Source organism: Hylobates moloch, unplaced genomic scaffold (genome assembly GCF_009828535.3).
Source record: "Hylobates moloch isolate HMO894 unplaced genomic scaffold, HMol_V3 SCAFFOLD_5, whole genome shotgun sequence".
NCBI classification, from domain to species: domain Eukaryota; kingdom Metazoa; phylum Chordata; class Mammalia; order Primates; family Hylobatidae; genus Hylobates; species Hylobates moloch.
Window position 1 is genome coordinate 101,323,501 of NW_026652280.1, and position 23,954 is coordinate 101,347,454.

Genomic DNA, 23,954 nt, shown 5'->3' on the forward strand with positions numbered 1-23,954 from the left:
CTGTCCAGGGCCCTGCTGCAGCATCAGATGGGGGCTTTGACTGGTCAGACAAGTTATTCGTCTTCCTCAACACCAGGCCTGGGAGTGAGTCGGGGTGAGGAGGTGATTGCTGGCTGAGCCCACAGGTCTGAAGTGCTCCTAGGTCTCGGGGAAGCCTTCATCCTCACTCCCTCACTATGCATGAATTCACTTCAACCTCTCCGCTCTTCACCACTCATTCATTTTAGTTTTAATTAAACAGATCCTTCAGTGCCATGCATATTCTGAAGTTTTTCTTTCTGGATTGGGTTGCTAACCCTTGGACCAGCGGTGTGGGCCTCCACACCACTCACTCCCCCAACCAGCATAGTGAGAAGAGTAGTGCCCCGCAGTTACCTTACCCCCACCTCCACTGCTCTATTCCACACCCTGCAGTCCTGGCCTCTCTTCCTCTTTCCAAAGCTCTTGGCATTTTCAGAAAAGAGAACTGAGAGCTTCTGGTTCTGGTCCGGAGGGAATGCCCTGTGCCCTAAACCTGGAAGTAGGGGGAGTCACCTGGGTCCCCGTAGACTAGACCTTCGGGGCTTCGCCTGCGCCCACATCATGCTTGCCACATCTGACTGCAGGACTCAGGCGGGAAGGGAGCGCGCCGCGGACCTCAGGGTCGCCTGGGGTCAGTGTCCTGCGGCACGGGCTGGATGGTGGGAAGCTACCTGGGTGCAGGGGGCCCTCCCAGCCGCCAGGGGTCGGGCTGCAGGCGGCTGGGCTCTGGGCAGACGCCTGCCAGGGTCACGGCCGCCGGCCGAGGAGGAGGGGTGGGGGTAGCGGCGGCGCCCGCGGCCCGGAGCGGGGGTTGGGGGAGTAGAGAAAGCGGGGCGCGCGGAGGAACGCTGGGTCCCCGGCGCCGCGGGAGCTGGGAGGACCGAGCCGCCCGAGCGAGCAGCGCGGCAGCACAGTCCCCTCGTGGCGCAGCGCGGCGGGGACGCGGGGACCGCCCGGATCTCCTTCCACTGCGCCCCGCGCTCTGCTGTCCTCGGCCGCCTCTTCTTCCTTCACTCACTGCCCGGGCGGGAGCGGCGCCCAAGTCGGGTGCGCCATGTCCGGGGCCGGGTAGCCCCGCCGCCCGCCGGCCCGCCAGCTCGCCCTCCGAGCCACCCGCCAGCGGGCCGGCCGGCCGGGAAGCGCGGGACAGGCAGGTAGGGGCTGGACCGGGCTGGGCGGCAGGCGGGGACGGGCAGGAGGGAGCGCGGGCGGCGGGCGGGGTGGGGGATGGCCCCCAGCTGCTGTCCCTCGCTGCACATCTGGTTCCGGTTCCTCTCTCCTGGGGAAGTGAAAGTGGAGGGGAGGGCACCGCCCGCAGTTAGCTCGCCGTGCCCGGCCTCCTGCACCCCTTCTGCTCCCGTGGGTGCCGGAGTCGGAGCCGCCCTCCCTCCCGCTTGGGTCACGCGGCGGCCGGCGCTGCTGCCGTCACGTCCTCGGCCGCCGGCGCGCCTGCTTCACTGCCCTCCTGCTCCTTCCTCAGCCTCCTCCCCCTCGGCGCGCCCTCTGCCCCAACCCGAACTTCCCGTCACCCGGCACGCGGGCGTGGGGACCCGGAGTGGGCCCTGTGCCCGTTGTCTTGCCTGGGGAGAAAGGGCTGCTTTCTGCAGGACTCTTCCCTGGCTTGGTGAGGGGAGGCCCCGGTGCGCAGGTCCTGCGGATGGGTGCCACCCACTTGCCCCTCAGAAGGTCCCACCTAATGGCCTCTGCCTGCTGCCTTGGGCATAGGGCTCCCATTCGCCCTCAGTGGATGAGGGACAGGTCTGTGTCTCAGAGTTAAATCAAGAGGCTGACGCTGACTCCTGGCTTTACCTCCCAGAAGTGGAGTCTAAATTTAGCTGGGGTTGGTGTGTGTATGTGTGTCCGTGTGTGTGTGTGTGTGTGTGTGTGTCCAGAGGCCAGGTGATGAAGAGAGCCAGCCTGGCTCTATGAGATTCCTTATTCCCTGTTCTCTGGGGAACAGTGAGAGGTTAGTAGGACTGCACATACTGGAACCATTCTGAGCCTCCTCTGCCTTGCTCAGGATCCTATAGTCTGAGGTTCCAACTTGGCGTAATGCTGTGCTGGCACCTTCAATGGTAACCCCACCACCACCACCGACACCGCCATCGCCACCACACACACCCATAGGCTGACTTCCTCTGAGTTGCAGCTTCCCCTCCACTGTTTCAGGAAGTAACCTCCCTTCCCCTCTGAAGCACCCCCCACGCTTCCTGGCCCCTGCTGCGAGCTACCCACCAGGCTTTTTCCCAGCTTCTGCACCCTGGGACGCCTCAGGACCCTTGGGGCTCCTATTCCCCGGGGTTGGGCCATGGAGGCAGGTGAGAACTAGGCTGTTGTGGGCCTGTTTCTGTCTCTGGGCTCCATGGTGGAGGGTGTGGGATGGCCGGGACTTGTCTCCCACAACCACTTTGGATCTAACAAGCTACCTAAGGATCCTGGAGGTGTGAGAACACTGGTTTTTGGGCCAGATTGGTGGAGTTAAACTAGGAGAAAGGACACTTGGGTTCGTTGAAAAGACTCTTAAAGCTTGGGTTTTGTGGGCTTTCTCAGAAACCTGTGGGGTCCTCTTAAAAACCTAGGAGTGGGCTCTTTAAGAACATTGGCAGGATCACAAGGTTCTTATGATGTCATAACTAGAGAAGGAAGGTCAGAAACCCTTAAAAAGACTGTAAGGTTGGTATGATGTCATGGCCAGCATGAATGATGTCATGGAAAGCTCTTACAAAAAAGATTGTGATCTGTGATGTTATAACTGGTGAGCCTTTAAAAGGGACACATGGACAATGTGAATGTCATAGCTCAGGTTAGCTGTGTGTGGTGGCGTTTAGGTTATTTGAGGGGAGTGCCAGGACCATTAAGTGGGAGGGATCTGGTCTCTTTAAGAAGCTGTGGGGGGCAGTGATGTCACAGGAGGAAGAGTTCAGGATTGGCCGACCCCTTATCCTGCCTTTCTTTGGAAGGACTAGGAAGAGGAGGGGAGCAAGAGGGCACCCTGGTTGCCATGGCATCCCCAACCTTCGTTGCTTCATCTCTCTCCCACTTGACCATTCCAGATGCAGTGAGTGAGGGGGGGGCCATGGCGGAGGAGCGGCCCCCCCGGCTGGTGGATTACTTCGTGGTAGCTGGGCTTGCAGGGAACAGAGCACCCATCCCTGAGGAAACGTGGGTTCCTGAACCCAGTGGGCCCCTGCGCCCTCCCCGGCCAGCTGAGCCCATCACAGATGTGGCAGTCATCGCTAGGGCACTGGGCGAGGAAGTACCCCAGGGCTACACATGCATCCAGGCTTCCGCTGGGGGCCACCCCTTGGAACTCAGTGCTGGGCTTCTGGGTGGAACTCAACCTGTCATCTGCTACCGCAGGGGCCGTGACAAGCCCCCCCTCGTTGAGCTGGGGTGTGTGCCCCTACCCATGCTGGCACCAGGGGAGGCTGGGAGGGACTCCAGTGAGATAGGGAGAGGTAGGACTATGGAACAAGGGAAGGGCAATGGGGATGGGAGCCGGGTGGGCCAGGGGCCAGGGAGGAAGGACTGAAGTTGTATGTACTTAGTCCTTACAGATGTGAATTCATGTGCTAGTGCCGCTCCTTGCTAGCTCTGAGAGCTCAGGCAGGTTTTTGAGCCCCTCTGGGCCTGTTTCCCCCATCTGTCAAATGGGGAAAATAATTCATCCTCAGAGGATGGTCGAGATTAAATGAGATAACCCATGTGACAGACTCAACAGAGTCAGTCAGTGGTAGCTTATATTACTTTTTTTTTTTTTTTTTCTTTAGGCAGAGTCTCTCTGTCACCCAGGCTGGAGTGCAGTGGCGTGATCTTGGCTCACTGCAACCTTCGCCTCCTGGGTTCAGGCAATTCTCCTGCCTCAGCTTCCTGAGTAGCTGGGACTATAGGCATGTGCCACCACGTCCAGCTAATTTTTGTATTTTTAGTAGAGACGGGGTTTGACCATGTTGGCCAGGCTGGTCCTGAACCCCTGACCTCAGGTGATCTACCCGCCTCGGCCTCCCAAAGTGCTGGGATTATAGGCATGAGCCACCATGCCCAGCTGACTCTTAGTGTTTATTAATGAGTATGGGAGCCATGGAAGGCATGCAAGATTGTTGCTGACCACAAAATAAGGCCAAAGGCCAAAGAAAGGGCATAGGATTGTGGAGGGCAGAGTTCAGCAAGAAGAGGTGGGCCCTAGTGTTAGAGTTTGACAAGGCTGCGAGTACAAGGCAGGTTCAGGGGATTAGATAGGCAGATCTGGCAGGACTGGGTCTTTGTCCTCTACCCTGACCTATCAACATCTGTCTTTGCTGTCTGTGCTAAGGGTGTTGTATGAGGGGAAGGAACGTCCCAAGCCTGGCTTCCAAGTGCTTGACACGACACCCTACAGCCACTCAGCAAACCTGGCCCCTCCAGGCCCCGGGCACCCCCGCACCTACCTCACTTACCGGCGGGCAGCAGAGGGGGCAGGGCTGCATGCCCTGGGCATCACTGACCTCTGCCTGGTGCTGCCCAGTAAGGGCGAGGGCACTCCTCATACTTACTGCCGGCTGCCCCGCAACCTCAACTCTGGCATGGTGAGTGGGGCCAAGAGCTGACACCTGGTCCTCTTGGTATAAGAGTGGGTGTGGACACTGGGAACAAAGGGCATCCCAGGACCAATGCTCTGACCACAGGGGTGAGTCCAGAGGGGTAACTCTGGTCTTGGGACACTGGGATTAATGGGAGCTTTAAAGACAAAAGAAGTTTAGGGGTGGTAGAGAGAAAGTGGACCCCAGAAACCTTTGTTAGCTATGTATCTGCTTGTTTCTTGCCATTTCTGGGGTAGTGGGGCCCAGCAGTGTACCTGTGCTATAAGGTGGGCCTGGCGAAGGCCAACACGCTGGTGTACGAGGCAGGTGAGTGGCCCCTTTATCCCCCCAGTCCTGTGACCCTACATCCCTTTGCCCTGGTGCCTCTTGGCAGTCACCGTAAGTGTCCCCGGAGTTTACTTTCTCTTTGCTACTCGGGCCTTCTCTGGGATCCCCTGGTTCCTTTCCCTTGGAGTCTGATGGACCCTGCTCCTTTTGGGTACCCCCAACTATGCTGGGGGTGCAGAGCTGCTGGGCCGCTACCCGGAGGAGGACAATGAGGCGTTCCCGCTGCCCGAGTCAGTGCCCGTCTTCTGCCTGCCCATGGGGGCCACTATCGAGTGCTGGCCTGCCCAGACCAAGTACCCTGTGCCTGTCTTCTCCACCTTTGTGCTCACGGGTGCAGCTGGTGATAAGGTGGGTGTGTGGAGTGTGGCAAGGGGTCTGGGCTATGCAGGGCCTGCCTGACTACCCTTCTGCCCCCTGCCAGGTGTATGGTGCCGCCCTGCAGTTCTACGAGGCGTTCCCAAGGGCCAGGCTGTCAGAGCGACAGGCACGGGCACTGGGCCTGCTGAGCGCTGTGGAGCGGGGTCGGGCACTGGGGGGCAGAGCTGTGCGCAGCCGGCGTGCCATCGCTGTGCTGTCCCGCTGGCCTGCCTTCCCTGCCTTTCGCGCCTTCCTCACCTTCCTTTACCGCTACTCCGTCTCAGGCCCCCACCGCCTACCCTTGGAAGCGTGAGCATGGCTCCTCTGCCATTGGGAAGGGGTTAGGAAGGGATCAGGAGAGATGGGAGAGATTCAGATGTGGGTGGGGGGAGGGCTGGGCACAGGGTAAGGGACAGGGCTGCAGTGTGTGGTTATATAGTTTATCCATTGTAAAAACGCCACGGGCTGAGGAGGGGAGCAGGGCCTGAAATCCAGGCTAAACTTGCTAGTTAGGTCCTGGCAAGGAGCTGTGTATGCCCAGGGAGGATTTCTTTTCTGATCTGTACAAATTATATGCATAATGGAGGCTCTGTTGGCTGATAACAGGTCTCAAAGTGGGGTTCAGGAAGGAATAAGGTTCTTGAGAACAAGTGAAAGAGCTGAGAAAATGTGGAGGGAGGACAGGGATGGACGGGGGAGTATGCTCTGACCTGTTTCTCTGTCCCCCAGGCACATCTCCCACTTCATTCACAACGTCCCCTTCCCTTCCCCACAGAGACCCCGCATCCTAGTGCAGGTGAGAGCTGAGGCTAGGGCCGGGCTGATGGAAGGAGGGGAGTTGGCATCATTACCCTGAGCCGTGGCTCTTCTTCCCTCCCAGATGTCTCCCTATGACAACTTGCTCCTCTGTCAGCCTGTATCCTCACCCCTGCCCCTCAGGTATGTGCTCAGATTGTAGGGAGGGGAGCTTTAATGACCAAGGACATGGTAGGTGCTGGGCAGGTGGGTGCAGCTGTTGAGGTTTATGCAGACTGGGTCCAGGTGGTGGCTGTGCCTGGCATCTGGGGAAGGGTCCCCAGGGTATCCTGGTGACCCCTTCCCCACCTTGGCATTGCCTGCAGTGGTGCCAGCTTCCTGCAGCTGCTGCAGAGCCTGGGCCCTGAGCTGGCTATCACACTGCTGCTGGCTGTGCTCACAGAGCACAAGCTGCTGGTCCACTCGCTGCGGCCAGACCTGCTCACTAGCGTCTGTGAGGCCCTCGTCTCGGTGAGTGCCGCCCCGCCTGGCCCATCTTCCCCAGAACCATGGTTCTTTCTGATGCCCCATCCCTGCCTGGACTCTTCCCTTTTCCTTCCTTGCGGAGGATCCTCAGCCCCTTTCCCTGGGCACAGCCTGAAGGGACACATAGCTTCCATCAGGAGCTCTTCTCTAGAACCTACTTCCAACAGCCTCTCTCAACAGGCACCAACTCCCCAAGGCCAATGCCCTCTCTCTCTCTCTCCTGTGCCCTCCACTGCTGCCTCAACCCCCTGCTCGCTGGTTCTCACTGCCTGGTGCTTCAGATGATCTTCCCACTGCACTGGCAGTGCCCCTACATTCCTCTGTGCCCGCTGGTGCTGGCAGATGTGCTGAGTGCCCCAGTGCCCTTCATTGTGGGTATCCACTCCAGCTACTTTGATCTGCATGACCCGCCTGCTGATGTCATCTGTGTTGACCTTGATACCAACACGCTCTTCCAGTAAGAGGCTGGGTCTCATTTGGGGGCGGCAGGGTGGTGGGCAGGAATGGGCTAGTGTGTGGAGTGCTATGGGCTCAAAAAGAGCTTCAGGCACAAAGTGAGGGAGGCTGGCAAGGAGCCCCGTCACCCTATCCCAGAGCCTCGCCACTCCTTCCCCTTATGCTTTTCTCACAGGACTGAGGAAAAGAAGCTCCTCTCCCCTCGGACCCTGCCCCGCAGACCCTACAAGGTTCTGCTGGCCACACTGACAAACTTGTACCAGCAGCTGGACCAGAGTGAGAAGCCTGAGTGGGGAGGGAGGCTGGGAACTGTCATTGGCCTCAAACCTCCAGTTTGTAGAGGTCTGTGGGGAGCTAGACATTTCTTGAGGAGGTGAGCGAAGTTAGGATTGCATTTGGTGGAACTGAGGGAGATTCCAATTCCAACTGAAGCTAGAAGGAACGGCAGACAGTATTCCTGAACATGTGGGAAATGTCGAGCTTGAACCTGTTAGTTGAAGGTAATACTTTAGTTGCTACTGGTGCAAGGTCTGCCAGAGGCTGGAGGTGGAGATAGAGGCATGAGAGCAGAGTTGAGGGTAAAACTATGGGAGCCAGCCCTGACTCTCAGGCTGCCCTGGCCCCCAGCATACACTGGACCTGAAGAGGAGGCATCCCTGGAGTTCCTACTGACAGACTACGAGGCAGTGTGTGGCCGCAGGGCCCGGCTGGAGCGCGAAGTCCAAGGAGCCTTCCTCCGCTTCATGGCCTGTCTGCTCAAGGGCTACCGGGTCTTCCTGCGCCCACTCACCCAGGCCCCCTCCGAGGGAGCTCGTGATGTTGACAACCTTTTCTTCCTGCAGGGTATAGAGGGCCTGTCTCTGCTTGGAGATGGTATCATGGGAGGAGGTGGCAAGGGGCTGGGCTCTGTCAGAAAGGCAGAGGGGACTGGGAGCCACTCTGTTGTTTATTCCTTCACTAGGCAAATGTTTTTATGGGCACCTGCTTTGAGCCATTAACTCTTCTGGTCTTGGGGGGAATCAGGGTACAAAGATGAAACCAGCTGTGGTCCTGCCCTCTGGAGCCTCGGGCTTGGGGTAAACACAGTAATCCCTGTAGTGAGCAGCCCCCATGGGCAAAGCTCTGTGCAGGGACCCTGCCCTTGGAGACCCCCCCAGTCTGAGGCAGTGGGTACAGGCAGACAAAGGGAGGGATTCTCTAGGGCCATTGTGCTAGGGGTGCTGAGCTGGTCAGCTTGGTATTAGGGTAGTTGTGCCAGAGGGTCCAAGAGATTATGGCTTTGGGCCTGAGTGGGCAGGGAGCCAAGAAGAGATTCAAAAAAGCTATGGCTGTGGTGGAGAGCCCTGGTCATACCCCTCCTCTGCCCCATTCTCATCCCCCTTAGGCTTCCTCAAATCCCGGGAACGCTCCAGCCACAAACTTTACTCTCAGCTGCTGCACACACAGATGTTCTCACAGTTCATTGAGGAGTGCTCTTTTGGCTCTGCTCGCCATGCTGCCCTTGAATTCTTTGACTCTTGTGTTGACAAGGTACCATCCCTTCTCTATGTGCTCATTGGCCTCTGCTGTCTCCCTCATTGTCTCTGTTGCCCCAAGGCCATTTTAGATGGGATCGGGAATATTCAGGGTGGTATGACTGTAAACCCCAGGGCCATTTTACTTTATTTATTTATTTTAATTTTTAATTTTTTTTAAGTTTTCTTTTTTTCGTTTTGTTTTTTTTTTTTTTTTTTTTTTTTGAGACGGAGTCTTGCTCTGTCGCCCAGGCTGGAGTGCAGTGGCGCGATCTCGGCTCACTGCAAGCTCTGCCTCCCGGGTTCATGCCATTCTCCTGCCTCAGCCTCCCGAGTATCTGGGACTACAGGCGCCCGCCACCACGCCTGGCTAATTTTTTGTATTTTTAGTAGAGACGGGGTTTCACCGTGTTAGCCAGGATGGTCTTGATCTCCTGACTTCGTGATCTGCCTGCCTTGGCCTCCCAATGTGCTGGGATTACAGGCGTGAGCCACTGTGTCTGGCCCCCAGGGCCATTTTAAACACAACTCTATATCTTAACTGTGACTGGGATGGCACTCCTGGAGTTATACAGTGCACAGCCTGTGCAGCCATACACAGCTGGCCCCGTACATGTAATGTACTGTCCTCCCGTTCCTGATGCCATCTTCCCAGGCTGTGTCTCTTTCCCTGTGGATCAGCTTTCCTGGGAGATGCCATCGTCTAGATACCCTAGCTCTGCTCCATACCCGCCATCTCAACACTTGCTCTCTTAAAATCCTTCTCCAGGTCCACCCAGAGCAGGAGAAGCCTGAGCCGACACCCTTAGTGGAGCTAGAGGAGCTGTCAGGAAGTGAGCTCACTGTCTTTATCACACCTCCCGAGGAGCCTCCCATACCAGAGGGCAGTGAATCCACTCCCCAGTACTGGTGAGAGTCTCTGGGCCTTCACGTGTTCCAGGGCCCCATAGACTGGTCCAGTACAACTTGCTTTGCCCTGTGCTGACTGCCTCGATGTTGCTTCTCTATGCCCCTCCAGCTACGATGGATTCCCAGAGCTACGGGCTGAGTTGTTTGAGTCTCTTCAAGAGCAACCTGGGGCCCTGCCTGTGCCAGGCCCTTCCCGTAGTGCCCCCAGCAGTCCTGCTCCTCGCCGTACCAAACAGGTAAGCAGTGGGTGGACCGCACTGAGGGACCTGGATCAGGCTGAAGGCTGCTGCTCCTCATTCAGTTTCCTCGTCTACAAAATGGGGATAACAATAATACTTAACCCATGAGGTTGTTAGGAGTTTAAATGTGCTTGGCACATAAGCAACCCTGTATAAACATTAGTTGCTATTATCACTGTCATTATCATCATCATCATCACCTCCGTCTTCTGAGCACTCTGGGAATCCAGGGGCTGGCCATGTCTTCTAGGGCACCTGCCCATGCTCAAGGGCCAGCCTGTCTGCACGGGGCTCCAGGCAGGGCTGCAGCCTGTGAAGTACAGCATCCCTCCTCCTCCTCAGAGCACAGACCCTTCCTCAGAGAAGGTGCTACTTCTTCCCACACCACTTTAGGGTCTGTCCTGGCGGCTCATGCCTTTAATCCCAGCATTTTGGGAGGCTGAGGCGGGCAGATCACTTGTGCCCAGGAGTTTGTGACTAGCCTGGGCAACATGGCAAAACCTTGTCTTTACAAAAAGTACAAAACAATCAGTCAGGCTTGGTGGCGCGTCCCAGCTACTTGAAGGCTGAGGTGGGAGAATCGCTTGAGCCCAGGAGGCCGAGTCTGCAGTGAGCCAAGATTGTGCCACTGCACTCCAGCCTGGGTAACAGAGCGAGACTGTCATAAATAAATAAATAAATAAGTAAGACCTGGCATTGTACTCACCCTGCTGTGTCCCCTGTCCTACCTAGGAGATGAAGGTTGCACAGCGGATGGCACAGAAGTCAGCAGCTGTGCCTGAGCTGTGGGCCCGGTGCCTGCTGGGGCACTGCTATGGGCTGTGGTTCCTGTGTCTGCCTGCCTATGTGCGGTCGGCACCCTCCCGAGTGCAGGCACTGCACACAGCCTACCATGTGCTGCGCCAGATGGAGAGCGGCAAGGTGGTGCTCCCTGATGAGGTAGGCAATCTATGTGACCATGCTCACACCCAGGCCCAGTGAGCCTTGTGCAGCCGGAGAGGGCTGTGAGAGGGAAACTTGGTGGAGACTAAGGAAAGAAGTTGCAGAGCCCCAGAGCCCCAGAGCCCCAGAGCTGGGCAGATTATCTATAAACATTCATCGAGTGAATAAGCATGTTCAGGGTTTAGCAGTGGAGACTGTAGGGTGGCAGGGTCCGCAGAAAGGGTGGGTGGCTCTGAGGTAGCCCCAGGACCTGCCAGGGGCCAGTGATGTCTGTGAGAATTAGGGAGGCTGGAAGAGGGTGCTTGCTGAGACTTTGGTTTTGGTTGAGAGTGAGTCTCCCATTGTCCTGTGCCTCTCCTGGCCCAGGTGTGTTACCGGGTACTGATGCAGCTCTGCTCACACTATGGGCAGCCTGTGCTGTCTGTGCGGGTCATGCTGGAGATGCGGCAGGCAGGCATTGTGCCCAACACCATCACCTATGGCTACTACAATAAGGTACCTACTTTGGGGTGAGGGGTGGGATGGCAGCTCTGCCAGATTGTGTGAGGTGAGGCTGCTGCTGCTCCCCTCGCTCCTTGGAGATTGGGCTGGTACCATTTGCCTAGGTCCTGGAACCACTGTCATCCACATTGCACTCCTGTGGTGCCTTAGCACCTACAGTTTCTCAGATGAGGCTGCTTTGATTCCCACTCATGACAGCTCTGCCTACAAGTAATAGTGTTAGCCCCTAAGCCAGGCATGGGTCCATACACATCACACATTTTACATCATTTTATCTTCACGACAGCCCTATGAGGTGGGATGATCGTTATCCCCATCTTATAGAAGAGGAGATGAGGTTGTAGAGAGTTAGTAACTTGTCCAAGGTCCCGCAGCAAAGAAGTTAAGGAGTTAGAATATGGGCACAGGGCTGGGTGCAGTGGCTCATGCCTGTAATCTCAGCACTTTGGGAGGCTGAGGCAGGCAGATCACCTGAGATCAGGAGTTCGAGACCAGCCTAGCCAACATGGTGAAACCCCGTCTCTATTAAAAATACAGAAATTAGCTGGGTGTGGTGGTGGGTGCCTGTAGTCCCAGCTACTTCAGAGGCTGAGGCAGGAGAATCACTTGAACCCGGGAGGCGGAGGTTGCAGTGAGCCGAGATCGCGCCACTGCACTCCAGCCTGGGCGACAGAGCGAAACTCCGTCTCAAAAAAAAAGAAAAAAGTATATGGGCAGAGGCATATCCATATCTCCTGAATTCAGGCCCTTAGCCATGATACTAAACTGCCTCCTGTTTTTTAGATGAGGAAACTAATGACCAAATAAATGAAATGATTTCTTCAGAGCCATATATTTTATATTTCTAAGCAGCAAGGTCTGGGTACAAATTTTCTCCATTGCCTCTGGCTTCTTCTAGGCCCCTTGGGAGGCAGCTGCTGCCTACTGTCTCTTCTGGGCTCTTGTTCCTGGCTGAGCCATTGGCCGGACAGTCCTAGGCAGGATGTCTGCAGGGGAAGGGCAGTCCCTGGGGCTCCAGGACAGGGAGTGGGTATGAGGCAGGGTTAGGGTGTCGAGGTAGGCCATCCTGATGGGCACTGTGCTTGGTAGGCTGTGTTGGAAAGCAAGTGGCCATCTGGCACACCAGGTGGGCGTCTGCGCTGGGCCAAGCTCCGGAATGTTGTCCTGGGGGCTGCTCAGTTCCGCCAGCCCTTGAGAGAACGGCAACAGCAGCAGCAGCAGCAGCAGCAGCAGGAGCAAGTGTCAGCACATCAAGAGGCAGGCAGCTCCCAGGCAGGTGGGTAGGGCCTGGTGAGACAGGCTTGGGGATGGAGTAGCTGGGCTCAGGCAGGGAAAGGCATAGAGAGCTGGGGCTGGTCTAATGGTTGGCATTGGGTTTCTGGGGATTGATAAATTACACTTGACTGGTAACAAAAGGGATAAAAAAAATTAGCTGGGCGTGGTGGCGCGCACCTGTAGTCCCAGCTACTTGGGAGGCTGAGGCAGGAGAATCACCTGAACCCAGGAGGCAGAGGTTGCAGTGAGCTGAGATGGCGCCACTGCACTCCACCTGGGTACAGAGCAAGACTCCATCTCAAAAAAACAAAACAAAACAAACAAACAAACAAACACAAAAGGGATAAAGTTTTGCCTAGGAGGAACGCTGCTAACCCAGGTCCATCTAAGGAGCTCTATTTTGGAACAGGGGACTGGGTTCCTAGCTGGCTGCCTCTAAACCCCTTCTCGTCTTTTACAGAGCCCTATTTGGAGCGCCCTTCCCCTGCTCGCCCTCTTCAGCGCCAGACTACTTGGGCTGGGCGAAGTCTGAGAGACCCGGCCTCACCCCCTGGACGCCTGGTGAAGAGTGGTAGCCTGGGCAGTGCCCGAGGGGCACAGCCCACTGTGGAGGCCGGTGTGGCCCACAGTGAGTGCCCTTGTCTGGCTCCCTTACTCCCCCAGTCAGCTTTCCTAACCACTTGCTAGTGAGGTGGGGAAGACTAGAAACACAGTGGCGGGCGGCCCTCTGTGGTGGGTGCTGTAGATTCTGAGGGAATCCCGCCAAGAATATCATCATGGTGGGGGTCGTGGCACCAGTTTGTGCAGCCAGGAATTGTGTTTACTCAGGAAAGGGGAAGCTGGTGCAGAGGCTGGGGTCCATCTTCCCTCATTCTTTTCTGTGCTGCAGTGATAGAGGCCTTGGGGATCCTGGAACCCCGGGGATCACCTGTGCCCTGGCACGATGGAAGTCTCTCAGACCTGAGCCTGACAGGGGAGGAGCCGGTCCCTGGAGGCAGCCCAGGGGCCTCAGGCTCAGCCCTGAGTGCCCAGTCCACTGAGGCCCTGGAAGGGCTAAGTGGGCGGGGACCCAAGGCTGGTGGGCGACAGGATGAGGCAGGCACCCCCCGACGAGGGCTGGGTGCCCGCCTCCAACAGCTACTCACTCCTTCCCGCCACTCCCCCGCCTCCCGCATTCCCCCACCTGAGCTGCCTCCTGACCTGCCTCCCCCAGCCCGCCGCAGCCCCATGGACAGTCTTCTGCACCCCCGGGAGCGCCCTGGATCCACTGCCTCCGAGGTAGCCAGCAAAGGAGGGTCCAGACGCCTTAGCATTAGTGGGCTTGGGGAGGGGCTACGACTGGAAGAATGCCCAAAAAGAGGGCTCTGAGGGGTGCTTGAAACACATATCCTGGGTGGAAGAGCATGGGGTTGGCTGACCATGGTTTCTCATGTCATGGCAGAGCTCAGCCTCTCTGGGCAGTGAGTGGGACCTCTCAGAATCTTCTCTCAGCAACCTGAGTCTTCGCCGTTCCTCAGAGCGCCTCAGTGACACCCCTGGATCCTTCCAGTCACCTTCCCTGGAAGTGAGGATAACCCCTCCCACACAGATGTGCTTGAACACACATAGCACACACTCACCCTGTCCAAGGCAGGAGATGGGGAGGAGGTGGGAGGGGCTGGGGAAGGGGCATGGGCTCCAGAGTGCTGGCGGCCAGACAGGACCTACTTCCAGGCTCTCCCTGCCCACAGATTCTGCTGTCCAGCTGCTCCCTGTGCCGTGCCTGTGATTCGCTGGTGTACGATGAGGAAATCATGGCTGGCTGGGCACCTGATGACTCTAACCTCAACACAACCTGCCCCTTCTGCGCCTGCCCCTTTGTGCCCCTGCTCAGTGTCCAGACCCTTGATTCCCGGCCCAGGTGCCCAAGGCAGGGCAAGTGCTGTGGGTGGGAATAGGGAGGTGAAGGTCCAAGAGCTGACCCCTGCTGCTATCCCCCTGCAGTGTCCCGAGCCCCAAGTCTGCTGGTGCCAGTGGCAGCAAAGATGCTCCTGTCCCTGGGGGTCCTGGCCCTGTGCTCAGTGACCGCAGGCTCTGCCTTGCTCTGGATGAGCCCCAGCTCTGCAACGGGCACATGGGGGTAAGGGCTGGGCCAAAGGGGCGTGAGGAATGGGAGTGTTGCCCTGTGTGGGGCCTGTGGGGTGCCAGGGAGAGATGGGCACATCTCTTGCCCTTGAGGGCAAGGGGCATCCCAGAAGCCGTTGGATGTGGTGGCTCAGTGGGAGGCAAGGCTCTGGGGATGTACATACCCTCTACTGCCCTCCCCCTTTGTGCTTGATAGGGAGCCTCCCGGCGGGTTGAAAGTGGGGCATGGGCATACCTGAGCCCCCTGGTGCTGCGTAAGGAGCTGGAGTCGCTGGTAGAGAATGAGGGCAGTGAGGTGCTGGCGTTGCCTGAACTGCCCTCTGCCCACCCCATCATCTTCTGGAACCTTTTGTGGTATTTCCAACGGCTACGCCTGCCCAGTATTCTACCAGGCCTGGTGCTGGCCTCCTGTGATGGGCCTTCGCACCCCCAGGTCAGTGCCCCCATGTGGCCCCTGTTTCCTAAGTGCCTCCCTCCTCATCTCTCAGCCGTTTGTCCGCTGTGTCCTTGGCACTGTAGAAAGAGCACAGACTGGCCGGGTGCGGTGGCTCATGCCTGTAATCCCAGCACTTTGGGAGGCCGAGGTGGGCGGATCACCTGAGGTCAGGAGTTCGAGACCAGCCTGACCAACATGGAGAAACCCCATCTCTACTAAAAATACATAAAAAATTAGCCAGGCATGGTGGTGCATGCCTGTAATCCCAGCTACTCGGGAGGCTGAGGCGGGAAAATTGCTTGAACCTGGGAGGCAGAGGTTGTGGTGAGCCGAGATTGTGCCATTGCCCTCCAGCCTGGGCAACAAGAACAAAACTCCGTCTAAAAAAAAAAAAAAAAAGAAAGAGCATAGACTGGCTGGGTGTGGTGGCTCACGCCTGTAATCCCAGCATTTTGGGAGGCCGAGGTGGGCAGATCACGAGGTCAGGGGATCGAGACCATCATGGCTAACACGGTGAAACCCCGTGTTACTAAAAATACAAAAAATTAGCTGGGCGTGGTGGCAGGCGCCTGTAGTCCCAGCTACTCGGGAGGCTGAGGCAGGAGAAGGGCGTGAACCTGGGAGGTGAAGCTTGCAGTGAGCTGAGATCGCACCACTGCACTCCAGCCTGGGCGACAGAGCAAGACTGTCTTAAAAAAAAAAAAAAAAGGAAAGAGCATAGACTTTGGAGTCTGCTGCACCTGGTTTGGATCCTTGCCCTTTCACTTTACCATTCTGAGCCTCAATTTGGTCATCTGTAAAATGGCATAAGCACCTATCTCACTGGGCTGGTGTGTGGACAACCTTGTGTAGAGCCTGGTACCTAAAAAAATGATTCATTCATATTTGTCTATTCGTTCCACCAGTATTGAGTGCTTTTTATGTTCCAGGCATGGTTTTAGGCACTAGGTATGTAGCAGATTACAAAACAGTCCCTGCTCTCAAGAGCTTACATTCTTGTGGGGGATGAGAATTCCTTTCCCTCTTCTCTTTGGCTGTGTCCTGTAATGGCCCTCTGTCTCTTTGGCATCACCTGTCCGTTTCTTGTCCTCTGCCTCCCGTTCTTTGAGCCTAACTGTCTCCACTATCTCGGCTCCCCCAGGCCCCATCTCCTTGGCTAACCCCTGATCCAGCCTCTGTTCAGGTACGGCTGCTGTGGGATGTACTGACCCCTGACCCCAATAGCTGCCCACCTCTCTATGTGCTCTGGAGGGTCCACAGTGAGTCTGGTATTTGGCCTGGGTGGGGAGGGTGGGTCCCATACCCAGAGGGCTCAGTGATCCTGGTGGCCTTCTTTCCTTTCATCCAGGCCAGATCCCCCAGCGGGTGGTATGGCCAGGCCCAGTACCTGCATCCCTTAGTTTGGCACTGTTGGAGTCGGTGCTGCGCCATGTTGGACTCAATGAAGTGCACAAGGCTGTGGGGCTCCTGCTGGAAACTCTAGGGCCCCCACCCACTGGCCTGCACCTGCAGAGGTATGGTGCTACCATCTGGGTGGTCCCTGGCTTGTCCGGGGCTCCACACCCCTTTTCTCTGGCTCATACACTTCTGCCTCCACTAAAGGGGAATCTACCGTGAGATCTTATTCCTGACAATGGCTGCTCTGGGCAAGGACCACGTGGATATAGGTGAGATTGCAGGCAAGGGGCTGAGGAGTTTAGGGATCTGGGGCCAGGTATGGGAGGCTGGGGTCCTAATGTGTTGACTTCCACCTTCTTCCCTAGTGGCCTTCGATAAGAAGTACAAGACTGCCTTTAACAAGCTGGCCAGCAGCATGGGCAAGGAGGAGCTGAGGCAGCGGCGGGCACAGATGCCCACTCCCAAGGCCATTGACTGCCGAAAATGTTTTGGAGCACCTCCGGAATGCTAGAGACCCTTAAGCTTCCCTCTCCAGCCTGGGGTGGGGAAGTGAGGGAGAAGGGATTCTAGAGTTAAGCTGCTTCCCTGTTCCCTTCATGGAGTTGGGAACAGGCTGGGAAGGATGCCCAGTCAAAGGCTCCAGGCGAGGATAGCAGGAAGAGGGATCCACTGTTACCAAAAGTCCTGATTCCCCCATCACCAACCTACCCAGTTTGTTTGTGCTGATGTTGGGGGAGATCTGTGGGGAGTAGGTACAGCTCTGTTCTTCCTTTGTCCTATACCAGGAACTCCCCTCCAGGGTACCCACAGATCTGCATTGCCCTGGTCATTTTAGAAGTTTTTGTTTTAAAAAACAACTGGAAAGATGCAGAGCTACTGAGCCTTTGCCCTGAATGGGAGGTAGGGATGTCATTCTCCACCAGTAATGGTCTCTCTTCCCTGATGTTGCTGAAGGAGCCCAAGGCTCTCCATGCCTTTCTACCTAAGTGTTTGTATTTTATTTTAAGTTATTTATTCTGGAGCCACAGCCCCCTTGCTTATGAGGTTCTTATGGAGAGTGAGAAAGAGAAGGGAAATAAGGGCACCATGGTCCGGTGGTTTGTAGTTCCTTCAAAGTCAGGCACTGGGAGCTAAAGGAGTCTCAAGCTCCCCTTAGGAAGAACTGGTGCCCCCTCAGTCCTAATTTTTCTTGCCCGCCCCATCTTGGGGAATGCCTCACCCACCCAGGTCCTGACCTGTGCAATAAGGATTGTTCCCTGCGAAGTTTTGTTGGATGTAAATATAGTAAAAGCTGCTTCTCTCTTTTTCCTTTGGCCTCCTGTTCCCTGGGTCTGGGGTAATGCGGGGATACCCTTCATTTTCCCCAGGCTATACATCTGCTTTTCTACCTTCCCATCCTTTATAGTGTTCAGGCATTCCCCTGACCATATCTGGTACTGGCTCCTTGAGGCACGGGGAGTTCTCAGAGCAGGAGAAGGGTGAATCTGGTGCTGGCTATGGTGGTGCCAGTCTGTGTGGCACTTCCGGCCCTCCCACACAATCACCCCCTTGTCCCTCATCTGTACCCCACACAAAGGCTCCATTCTCTGGGGGCCCTGAGCTCATCTCTGCCTTATTTCCTCTCTTCCACCTTCCCCCACCAACCTTCTCCAGTACCTCCACAGGGATGACAATCATCTCCCCAGTAGTCGGTATTGGCAGCCCTCATGCATCCTGGCAGTCATCCTAGGCTGCCTTAGTTGCTCTAGCTGCAGGCACTACCTCCAAACAGGGTCTCAGCCTGGCAACAGCACCAGGAAGGCAGGGGCAAAGATTAAGGGACTTGCTGCATGTGGACATCAGGAAAACATGTATCATTTTCCTTATCCCTTTGGTCCACTTAAGAGCTTTTTTCTTGTATAATGAAATAAACACAGGAAATCACTCCTAACAGAGTGGCAAACCAATTACCCAAGGGAATTAGCCAACAAAACAAATGCCTTGGGGAAGGAGAGCAGGCATATCAATGCAGGAAGTAACTTACGAGAGCACATTTCTGGGGGGTGATCACTGGATGGAGAGTGAGGTACTACTTCTGGATGCTGAGTCTTTCAAGCCAGAGGACCATTTCCTATCCTGTCTTGAGCATGTTAGGATGCTTTTTCAGTGTCCTAGAGGAGCTGCACAGAAGGGAACCAACGGGCTTAGGAAATGCCATTTATTTGTCTTACTAGGAGATGTTTTCTTCAGAGGGAAACTCTCACGCCACCTCAGTTTCTCATCAGACAGCAGTCCCCAGAATAAACCTCTCCGTTTCATCCCCCAAAGACCTTTTCAAGGGAGGACTTGGCCTTTAAAAATGAAGTTTCTGTTGAGTGTAGTGAGCTCAGCACTGCACTGAACTATAGAGAGAATTTCAGGGCTCAGTCCCTACCCTAATGGAGCATACAGTCTTACTGGTCTGGAGGGTCCCTTTGTTCACAAACAATAACAATAATGAACTCTCTCTCCCAGCTTATGCTTCTCACTTTTGGGCCTCCTTCTAGAGACTTGCAGTCAGATGGGAGAACTACAGAATTCTTTAACCATAAGAATATCTAGGCTGGGCACAGTGGTTAACACCTGTAATACCAACACTTTGGGGGCCAAGGCGGGCAGATCACTTCAGGCCAGGAATTTGAGATCAGCCTGGCCAACATGGCAAAACCCCGTCTCTACTAAAAATACAAAAATTAGCCGGGCGTGGTAGCCCATGCCTGTAATCCCAGCTACTCGGGAGGCTGAGGCTTGCTTGAACCCAGGAGGTGGAGGTTGCCATGAGCCAAGATCATGCCACTGCACTCTGGCCTGGGCGACAGAGCGAGACCCTGGCTCAGAAAAAAAAAAAAAAAAAAAAAAAAATCTGGGAATTTTAATAGCAAAGTATTCAACATGATATCTGACACATCTGTCTGTCCTATGGCCTAGGGAGCTGTATGAGAGGAAGGATATGCCCAAGTTACCTGGCCCAATTTCTCTTCCCAGGCTTTGGAGTGTATAGGCTCAAGTATAAAAAATTCGGGCCAGGCGCGGTGGCTCACGCCTGTAATCCCAGCACTTTGGGAGGCCGAGGTGGGCAGATCACGAGGTCAGGAGATCGAGACCAACCTGGCCGACACAGTGAAACCCCGTCTCTCCTAAACACACACACACGCACACAAATTAGCTGGGTGTGGTGGCACCCGCCTGTAGTCCCAGCTAACTGGGAGGCTGAGGCAGGAGAATCGTTTGAACCCCAGAGGCAGAGGTTGCAGTGAGCTGAGATTGCACCATTGCACTCCAACTTGGGTAACGGAGTGAGACTCCGTCTCAAAAAAAAAAAAAAAAAAAAAAAAATGGTCGGCTGGGGCCAGGTGCAGTGGCTCGTTCCTGTAATATCAGCACTTTGGGAGGCCGAGGAGGGTGGATTACTTGAGGCCAGGAGTTGGAGACCAGCCTGGCCAACGTGGTGAAACCCCATCTCTATTCAAAATACAAAAAATTATGGCTGGGCACGGTGGCTCACGCCTGTAATCCCAGGGGAGGCCAAGGGAGGCAGATCATGAGGTCAGGAGTTCAAGACCAGCCTGGCCAACATAGTGAAACCCCAACTCTACTAAAAATACAAAGATTAGCCAAGTGTGGTGGCACGCACCTGTAATCCCAGCTTCTTGGGGTGCTGAGGCAGGAGAATCGCTTGAACCCAGGAGGCAGAGGTTGCAGTGAGCCAAGACTACGCTGAGACTACACCATTGCACTCCAGCCTGGGTGACAGAGTGATACTCCGTCTCAAAAAAATAAAAAAATACAAAAAATTAGCTGGGTGTGGTGGCGGGGGCCTATAATCCCAGCTACTCAGGAGGCTGAGGCATGAGAATCGCTTGAACTTGGAAGGTGGAGTTTGCAATGAGCTGAGATCACTCCACTCCACTCTAGCCTGGGTGACAGAGGGAGACTCCGTTTCAAAAAAAAAAAAAAAAAAAATTCGGCTGGGTGTGAGGGCTCACGCCTGTAATCCCAGTACTTGTAATCCAGCACTTGGGGAGGCTGAGGCAGGCAGATTGCTTGACTTCAGGAAGTCAAGATCAGCCTGGGCTAAATGAATGATAAAACCCCATCTGTCTCCATAAATTTTTTTAAAAATTGAGGAAAATATTGTGCCTGCCACTTAATAATTTTATGTCATACAAGTTACTTTACTGCTGCGCCTCAGTTCTTCCTCATCTGCAAATTGGGGGTCATTTAAAGATTAACTATATAATCCATAGCTTCAGAAAGGGAACAAAACAGGTAGAGCCTGCATTGGGCACAGGTCATGTCCACTACAGTACTGACCTCATGTACTTGTCTTCCTTAAAGCTCAATCATTCCAGATTGAAAGTCCCCCTCCATGGCCTAATTTTGGTCTTGTTGAAAAGTATTTTCTCGGGCCTTACTTTTATCTTCCTTGGGCTGGTATATACCACCATGTTTTTCGTATTTCCTCAAAGCCCTTGAAGGATGGCATTTCAGACAGCAAATAATGCACTGGACTGATAATGGACAAAGAAGTAGGTTAGGGAAAGATGAATGTACCCCTCAAAGATGGCAATGACTTTGTCTAATTCACTGCTATATCCCAAGCACATGGATGAGTGCCTGATAACCTAATAGGTGCTCTATCACGTGTGTTCAATGACTGAAAGGAGTCTGAAAGCATTAAAATATTGCAGTTAGTAGAGAAATAATTTTCAGTACAGAATAAGACCGGTACCATGGGTAGAATACCAACAGAAGCTGAATTTAGAGGTAAGAGAGTGAAATTGTTGAAAAAGCAAAGAAAGTTCTCAAAATAGTTACTATATATTATGTTGAATGCTTTAACTATATTCTTGACAGTGCCCTGAGTATTTTGAAGGTATTATTTTATAATTCTCATAATTACCTGGTGAGCTGGGTACTCTTATTCCCATTTTATAGATGGGGAAACTAGGGGATAGAGAATAGAGATAAGTAACTTTCAGCCAAATCACACAACTGGTGAGAGGGAGAGCCAAGATCCAAATTCAGGCAGTCTGACTCTAGAGACCATATTCTTTACCTGGACACCATACTAGCATAAAAACAAGTTTTAATCTATTAAAAATAGGAATTAGGCCAGGCGTGGTGGCTCACACCTGTAAATCCCAGCACTTTGGGAGGCCAAGGCGGGTAGATCACTTGAGGTCAGGAGTTTGAGACCAGCCTGGCCAACATCTCTACTAAAAATACAAAATTTAGCCGGGTGTGGTGGCGGGTGCCTGTAATCCCAGCTACTCAGGAGGCTGAGGCAGGAGAATTGCTTGAACTCAGGAGGCAGAGGTTGTAGTGAGCTGAGATTGCGCCACTGCACTTTAGCCTGGGCAATAGAGAGAGATTCTGTCTCCAAAAAAAAAAAAAAAAAAAAAAAGTTGAGTGCTGCTTGCAGTGATGTACACCTGTAGTCCCAGCTATTTGGGAGGCTGAAGTGGGAGGATCTCTTTTTTTTTTTTTTTTTTTTTGAGACGGAGTCTCGCTCTGTTGCCCAGGCTGGAGTGCAGTGGCAAGATCTCGGCTCACTGCAAACTCCACCTCCTGGGTTCACGCCATTCTCCTGCCTCAGCCTCCCGAATAGCTGGGACTACAGGCGCCCGCCACCACGACCGGCTACTTTTTTGTATTTTTAGTAGAGACGGGGTTTCACTGTGTTAGCCAGGATGGTCTCAATCTCCTGACCTCGTGATCTGCCCACCTCGGCCTCCCAAAGTGCTGGGATTACAGGCGTGAGCCACCGCGCCCGGCCGGGAGGATCTCTTGAGCCCAGGAGTTTCAGAGCAGCCTGGGTAACAGAGCAAGACCTCATCGCTAATTTAAAAAATAAAGTGGGGGCTGTGGTGGGTGCGGTTGTTCACGCCTGTAATCCCAGCACTTTGGGAGGCCGAGGCGAGTGGATCACTTGAGGCCAGGAGTTTATGAGACCAGCCTGGGGAACATGGTGAAACCCTGTCTTTACTAAAAATACAAATCAGCCGGGCGTGGTCACGTGCGCCTGTAATGCCAGCTACTTGAGAGGCTGAGGTGGAAAGATGGCATGAGCCTGGGTGGTGGAGATTGCAGGCAGCTGAGATCGCGCCACTGCACTCCAGCCTGGGCGACAGAACGAGACTGTCTCAAAAAAAAAAAAAAAAAAAAAAAAAAAAAAAAAAATTGGGGGCGTGTGTGTTTGTGTAGGATCTACCTACGGCTTTAAGTTGCCATGTCCTCCATTATAATTTCATTTCCATTGCACAGCATGACTTTTAAATAATTTGAAAAACATGTTCAAATACCTGTGGAGGCTGGCGTGGTGGCTCACACACCTATAAGCCCAGCACTTTGGGAGGCTGAGGCAGGAGGATCACCTGAGGTCAGGAGTTCGAGACCAGCCTGGCCAACATGGCGAAACCCCGTCTCTACTAAAAACACAAAAATTAGCAGCGCGCCTGTAACCCTAGCTACTCGGGAGGCTGTTGAGGCAGGAGGATCGTTTGAACCTGGGAGGCGGAGGTTGCAGGAACTGAGATTATACCACTGCACTCCAGCCTGGGAGTCACAGTGAGAAAACAACAACAAAATGCCTGTGGAACCAGTTGTTTCTGGGTTTAAACCACTGCTTAGTTGCTAACTAGCTGTCTGACCTTTGGCAAGTTACTTAACCTCTGAGCCTTAGTTTCCTCATCTACCTGGGTTCAAATTTCAGCTCTACCACTTAACATGTAACTTTGGACAAATTTTTTGATCCTAATTTTCCTCATTTGTAAAGTAGGGATAACAGTACCTACCTCACAGTCATGAGGAATAAATACTTCATGTAAAGTTCTTAGCACAGAGCCTGACAGTCTCTTTCCGAAAACGTTAACTACTATCATAACCTCAACACCCGGACTCTGTTACTTGGTCCCTATCCGCAAGGTGCTCCAGAAACGCTCGCTGAGTTTAGGCGGGCCTAACTGCTCCGTGGAAGCAGGGAGGCCAGCAAGAGGAGCTGGCCCTTGAGTCAAGTGGAATCGGGCGGGGTGGGAGGCTGTTTCCTCACTGAGAACCTAACCAGACCAGGAGTTCCCAAGAGAAGGAGCTGCGAGGGCTCTGCACACCGTAATTCCTCAGCAACTTGGCTAGCTGCCTTTTTTTTTTTTTTTTTCCTGGTGTCGTGGTTTAGTCACGACAAGACCAAGCGGAGGTACGATGAACACCAGGAAGCTCAAAGCCTTTGGCAGACGGAGACAGGCCACACCCCAAAAAGACGGCAAGGCTCAAGCGCCTAAAGCTAGTTCTATCGTGAAATTTCCTAGATTCTGTCGCGACGAAACACCGCCCAGCGCAGACCCCATCGCCGTTCGCCAGTCTCCATCTTTAGAATTGAAAGAATGAGAGCTGGCCAAAGGGGAATCCCGGTTTGGAGAGACTGAGGTACGGCGGCTGCCTGGGGACCAAAACGTCTCTAAGGTAAAGTTGCAGCCTGAAGCGATTTTTTGACCCCCGACACTTAATGGGCTGTTGAAGACCCGGATGTGTCTGGGACTGGCCGAGGTACCCATTAACGCGCCCCCGCTAGACCATC

The 23,954-nt window shown here is 54.4% G+C and overlaps 2 protein-coding genes and 1 long non-coding RNA gene across 10 annotated transcripts in view; 2 read left to right on the plus strand and 1 right to left on the minus strand.

Moving 5' to 3' along the window:
• Nucleotides 1-630: 630 nt before the first annotated feature.
• On the plus strand, nucleotides 631-17,668 carry DENND4B (DENN domain containing 4B). Of its 7 annotated transcripts, XM_032154505.2 has the most exons (29): nucleotides 768-1,175; nucleotides 2,191-2,339; nucleotides 3,075-3,414; nucleotides 4,334-4,586; nucleotides 4,838-4,907; nucleotides 5,107-5,276; nucleotides 5,350-5,594; nucleotides 6,015-6,081; nucleotides 6,166-6,224; nucleotides 6,407-6,551; nucleotides 6,848-7,023; nucleotides 7,198-7,298; nucleotides 7,650-7,865; nucleotides 8,407-8,552; nucleotides 9,306-9,445; nucleotides 9,555-9,681; nucleotides 10,417-10,623; nucleotides 10,993-11,121; nucleotides 12,217-12,403; nucleotides 12,863-13,030; nucleotides 13,292-13,680; nucleotides 13,844-13,966; nucleotides 14,133-14,302; nucleotides 14,386-14,521; nucleotides 14,723-14,959; nucleotides 16,104-16,221; nucleotides 16,311-16,476; nucleotides 16,565-16,629; nucleotides 16,726-17,668. In XM_032154505.2, the coding sequence occupies exons 2-29, from the start codon at nucleotides 2,330-2,332 to the stop codon at nucleotides 16,869-16,871; spliced, it is 4,506 nt and encodes a 1,501-aa protein (XP_032010396.1). In that variant the 5' UTR covers nucleotides 768-1,175; nucleotides 2,191-2,329; the 3' UTR covers nucleotides 16,872-17,668. The 7 variants fall into 7 exon arrangements, 4 of the variants coding, with proteins under 4 accessions (XP_058295241.1, XP_032010396.1, XP_032010397.1 ...); XM_058439258.1 differs by lacking the exons at nucleotides 768-1,175; nucleotides 2,191-2,339 and adding an exon at nucleotides 631-652; XM_032154506.2 differs by lacking the exon at nucleotides 2,191-2,339.
• Nucleotides 11,941-23,922, minus strand: LOC131383515 (uncharacterized). 2 transcript variants are annotated; one of them, XR_009213622.1, is made up of 4 exons: nucleotides 23,176-23,922; nucleotides 20,693-20,889; nucleotides 18,384-18,519; nucleotides 11,941-12,427 (listed from the first exon to the last, which is right to left on the minus strand). It is a non-coding gene; the product is annotated as an uncharacterized LOC131383515 (long non-coding RNA). The 2 variants fall into 2 exon arrangements; XR_009213621.1 differs by lacking the exon at nucleotides 23,176-23,922 and having other exon boundaries at nucleotides 20,693-21,422.
• GATAD2B (GATA zinc finger domain containing 2B) overlaps nucleotides 23,912-23,954 on the plus strand; it is a 117,385-nt gene continuing 117,342 nt past the window's right edge. Inside the window, exon 1 of the mRNA XM_058439268.1 lies at nucleotides 23,912-23,923. The gene's annotated coding sequence lies outside the window, so the exon portion shown is untranslated. The remainder of the gene's footprint in view (nucleotides 23,924-23,954) is intronic.

What these genes read in the sequence shown, in the direction of transcription:
- DENND4B (XM_032154505.2), top strand. An exon ending in CACGCTGGTGTACGAGGCAG is followed by an intron (nt 4,908 to 5,106) that starts GTGAGTGGCCCC and finishes CTGGGGGTGCAG; the next exon opens with AGCTGCTGGGCCGCTACCCG. An exon ending in AGGTGGTGCTCCCTGATGAG is followed by an intron (nt 10,624 to 10,992) that starts GTAGGCAATCTA and finishes CTCCTGGCCCAG; the next exon opens with GTGTGTTACCGGGTACTGAT.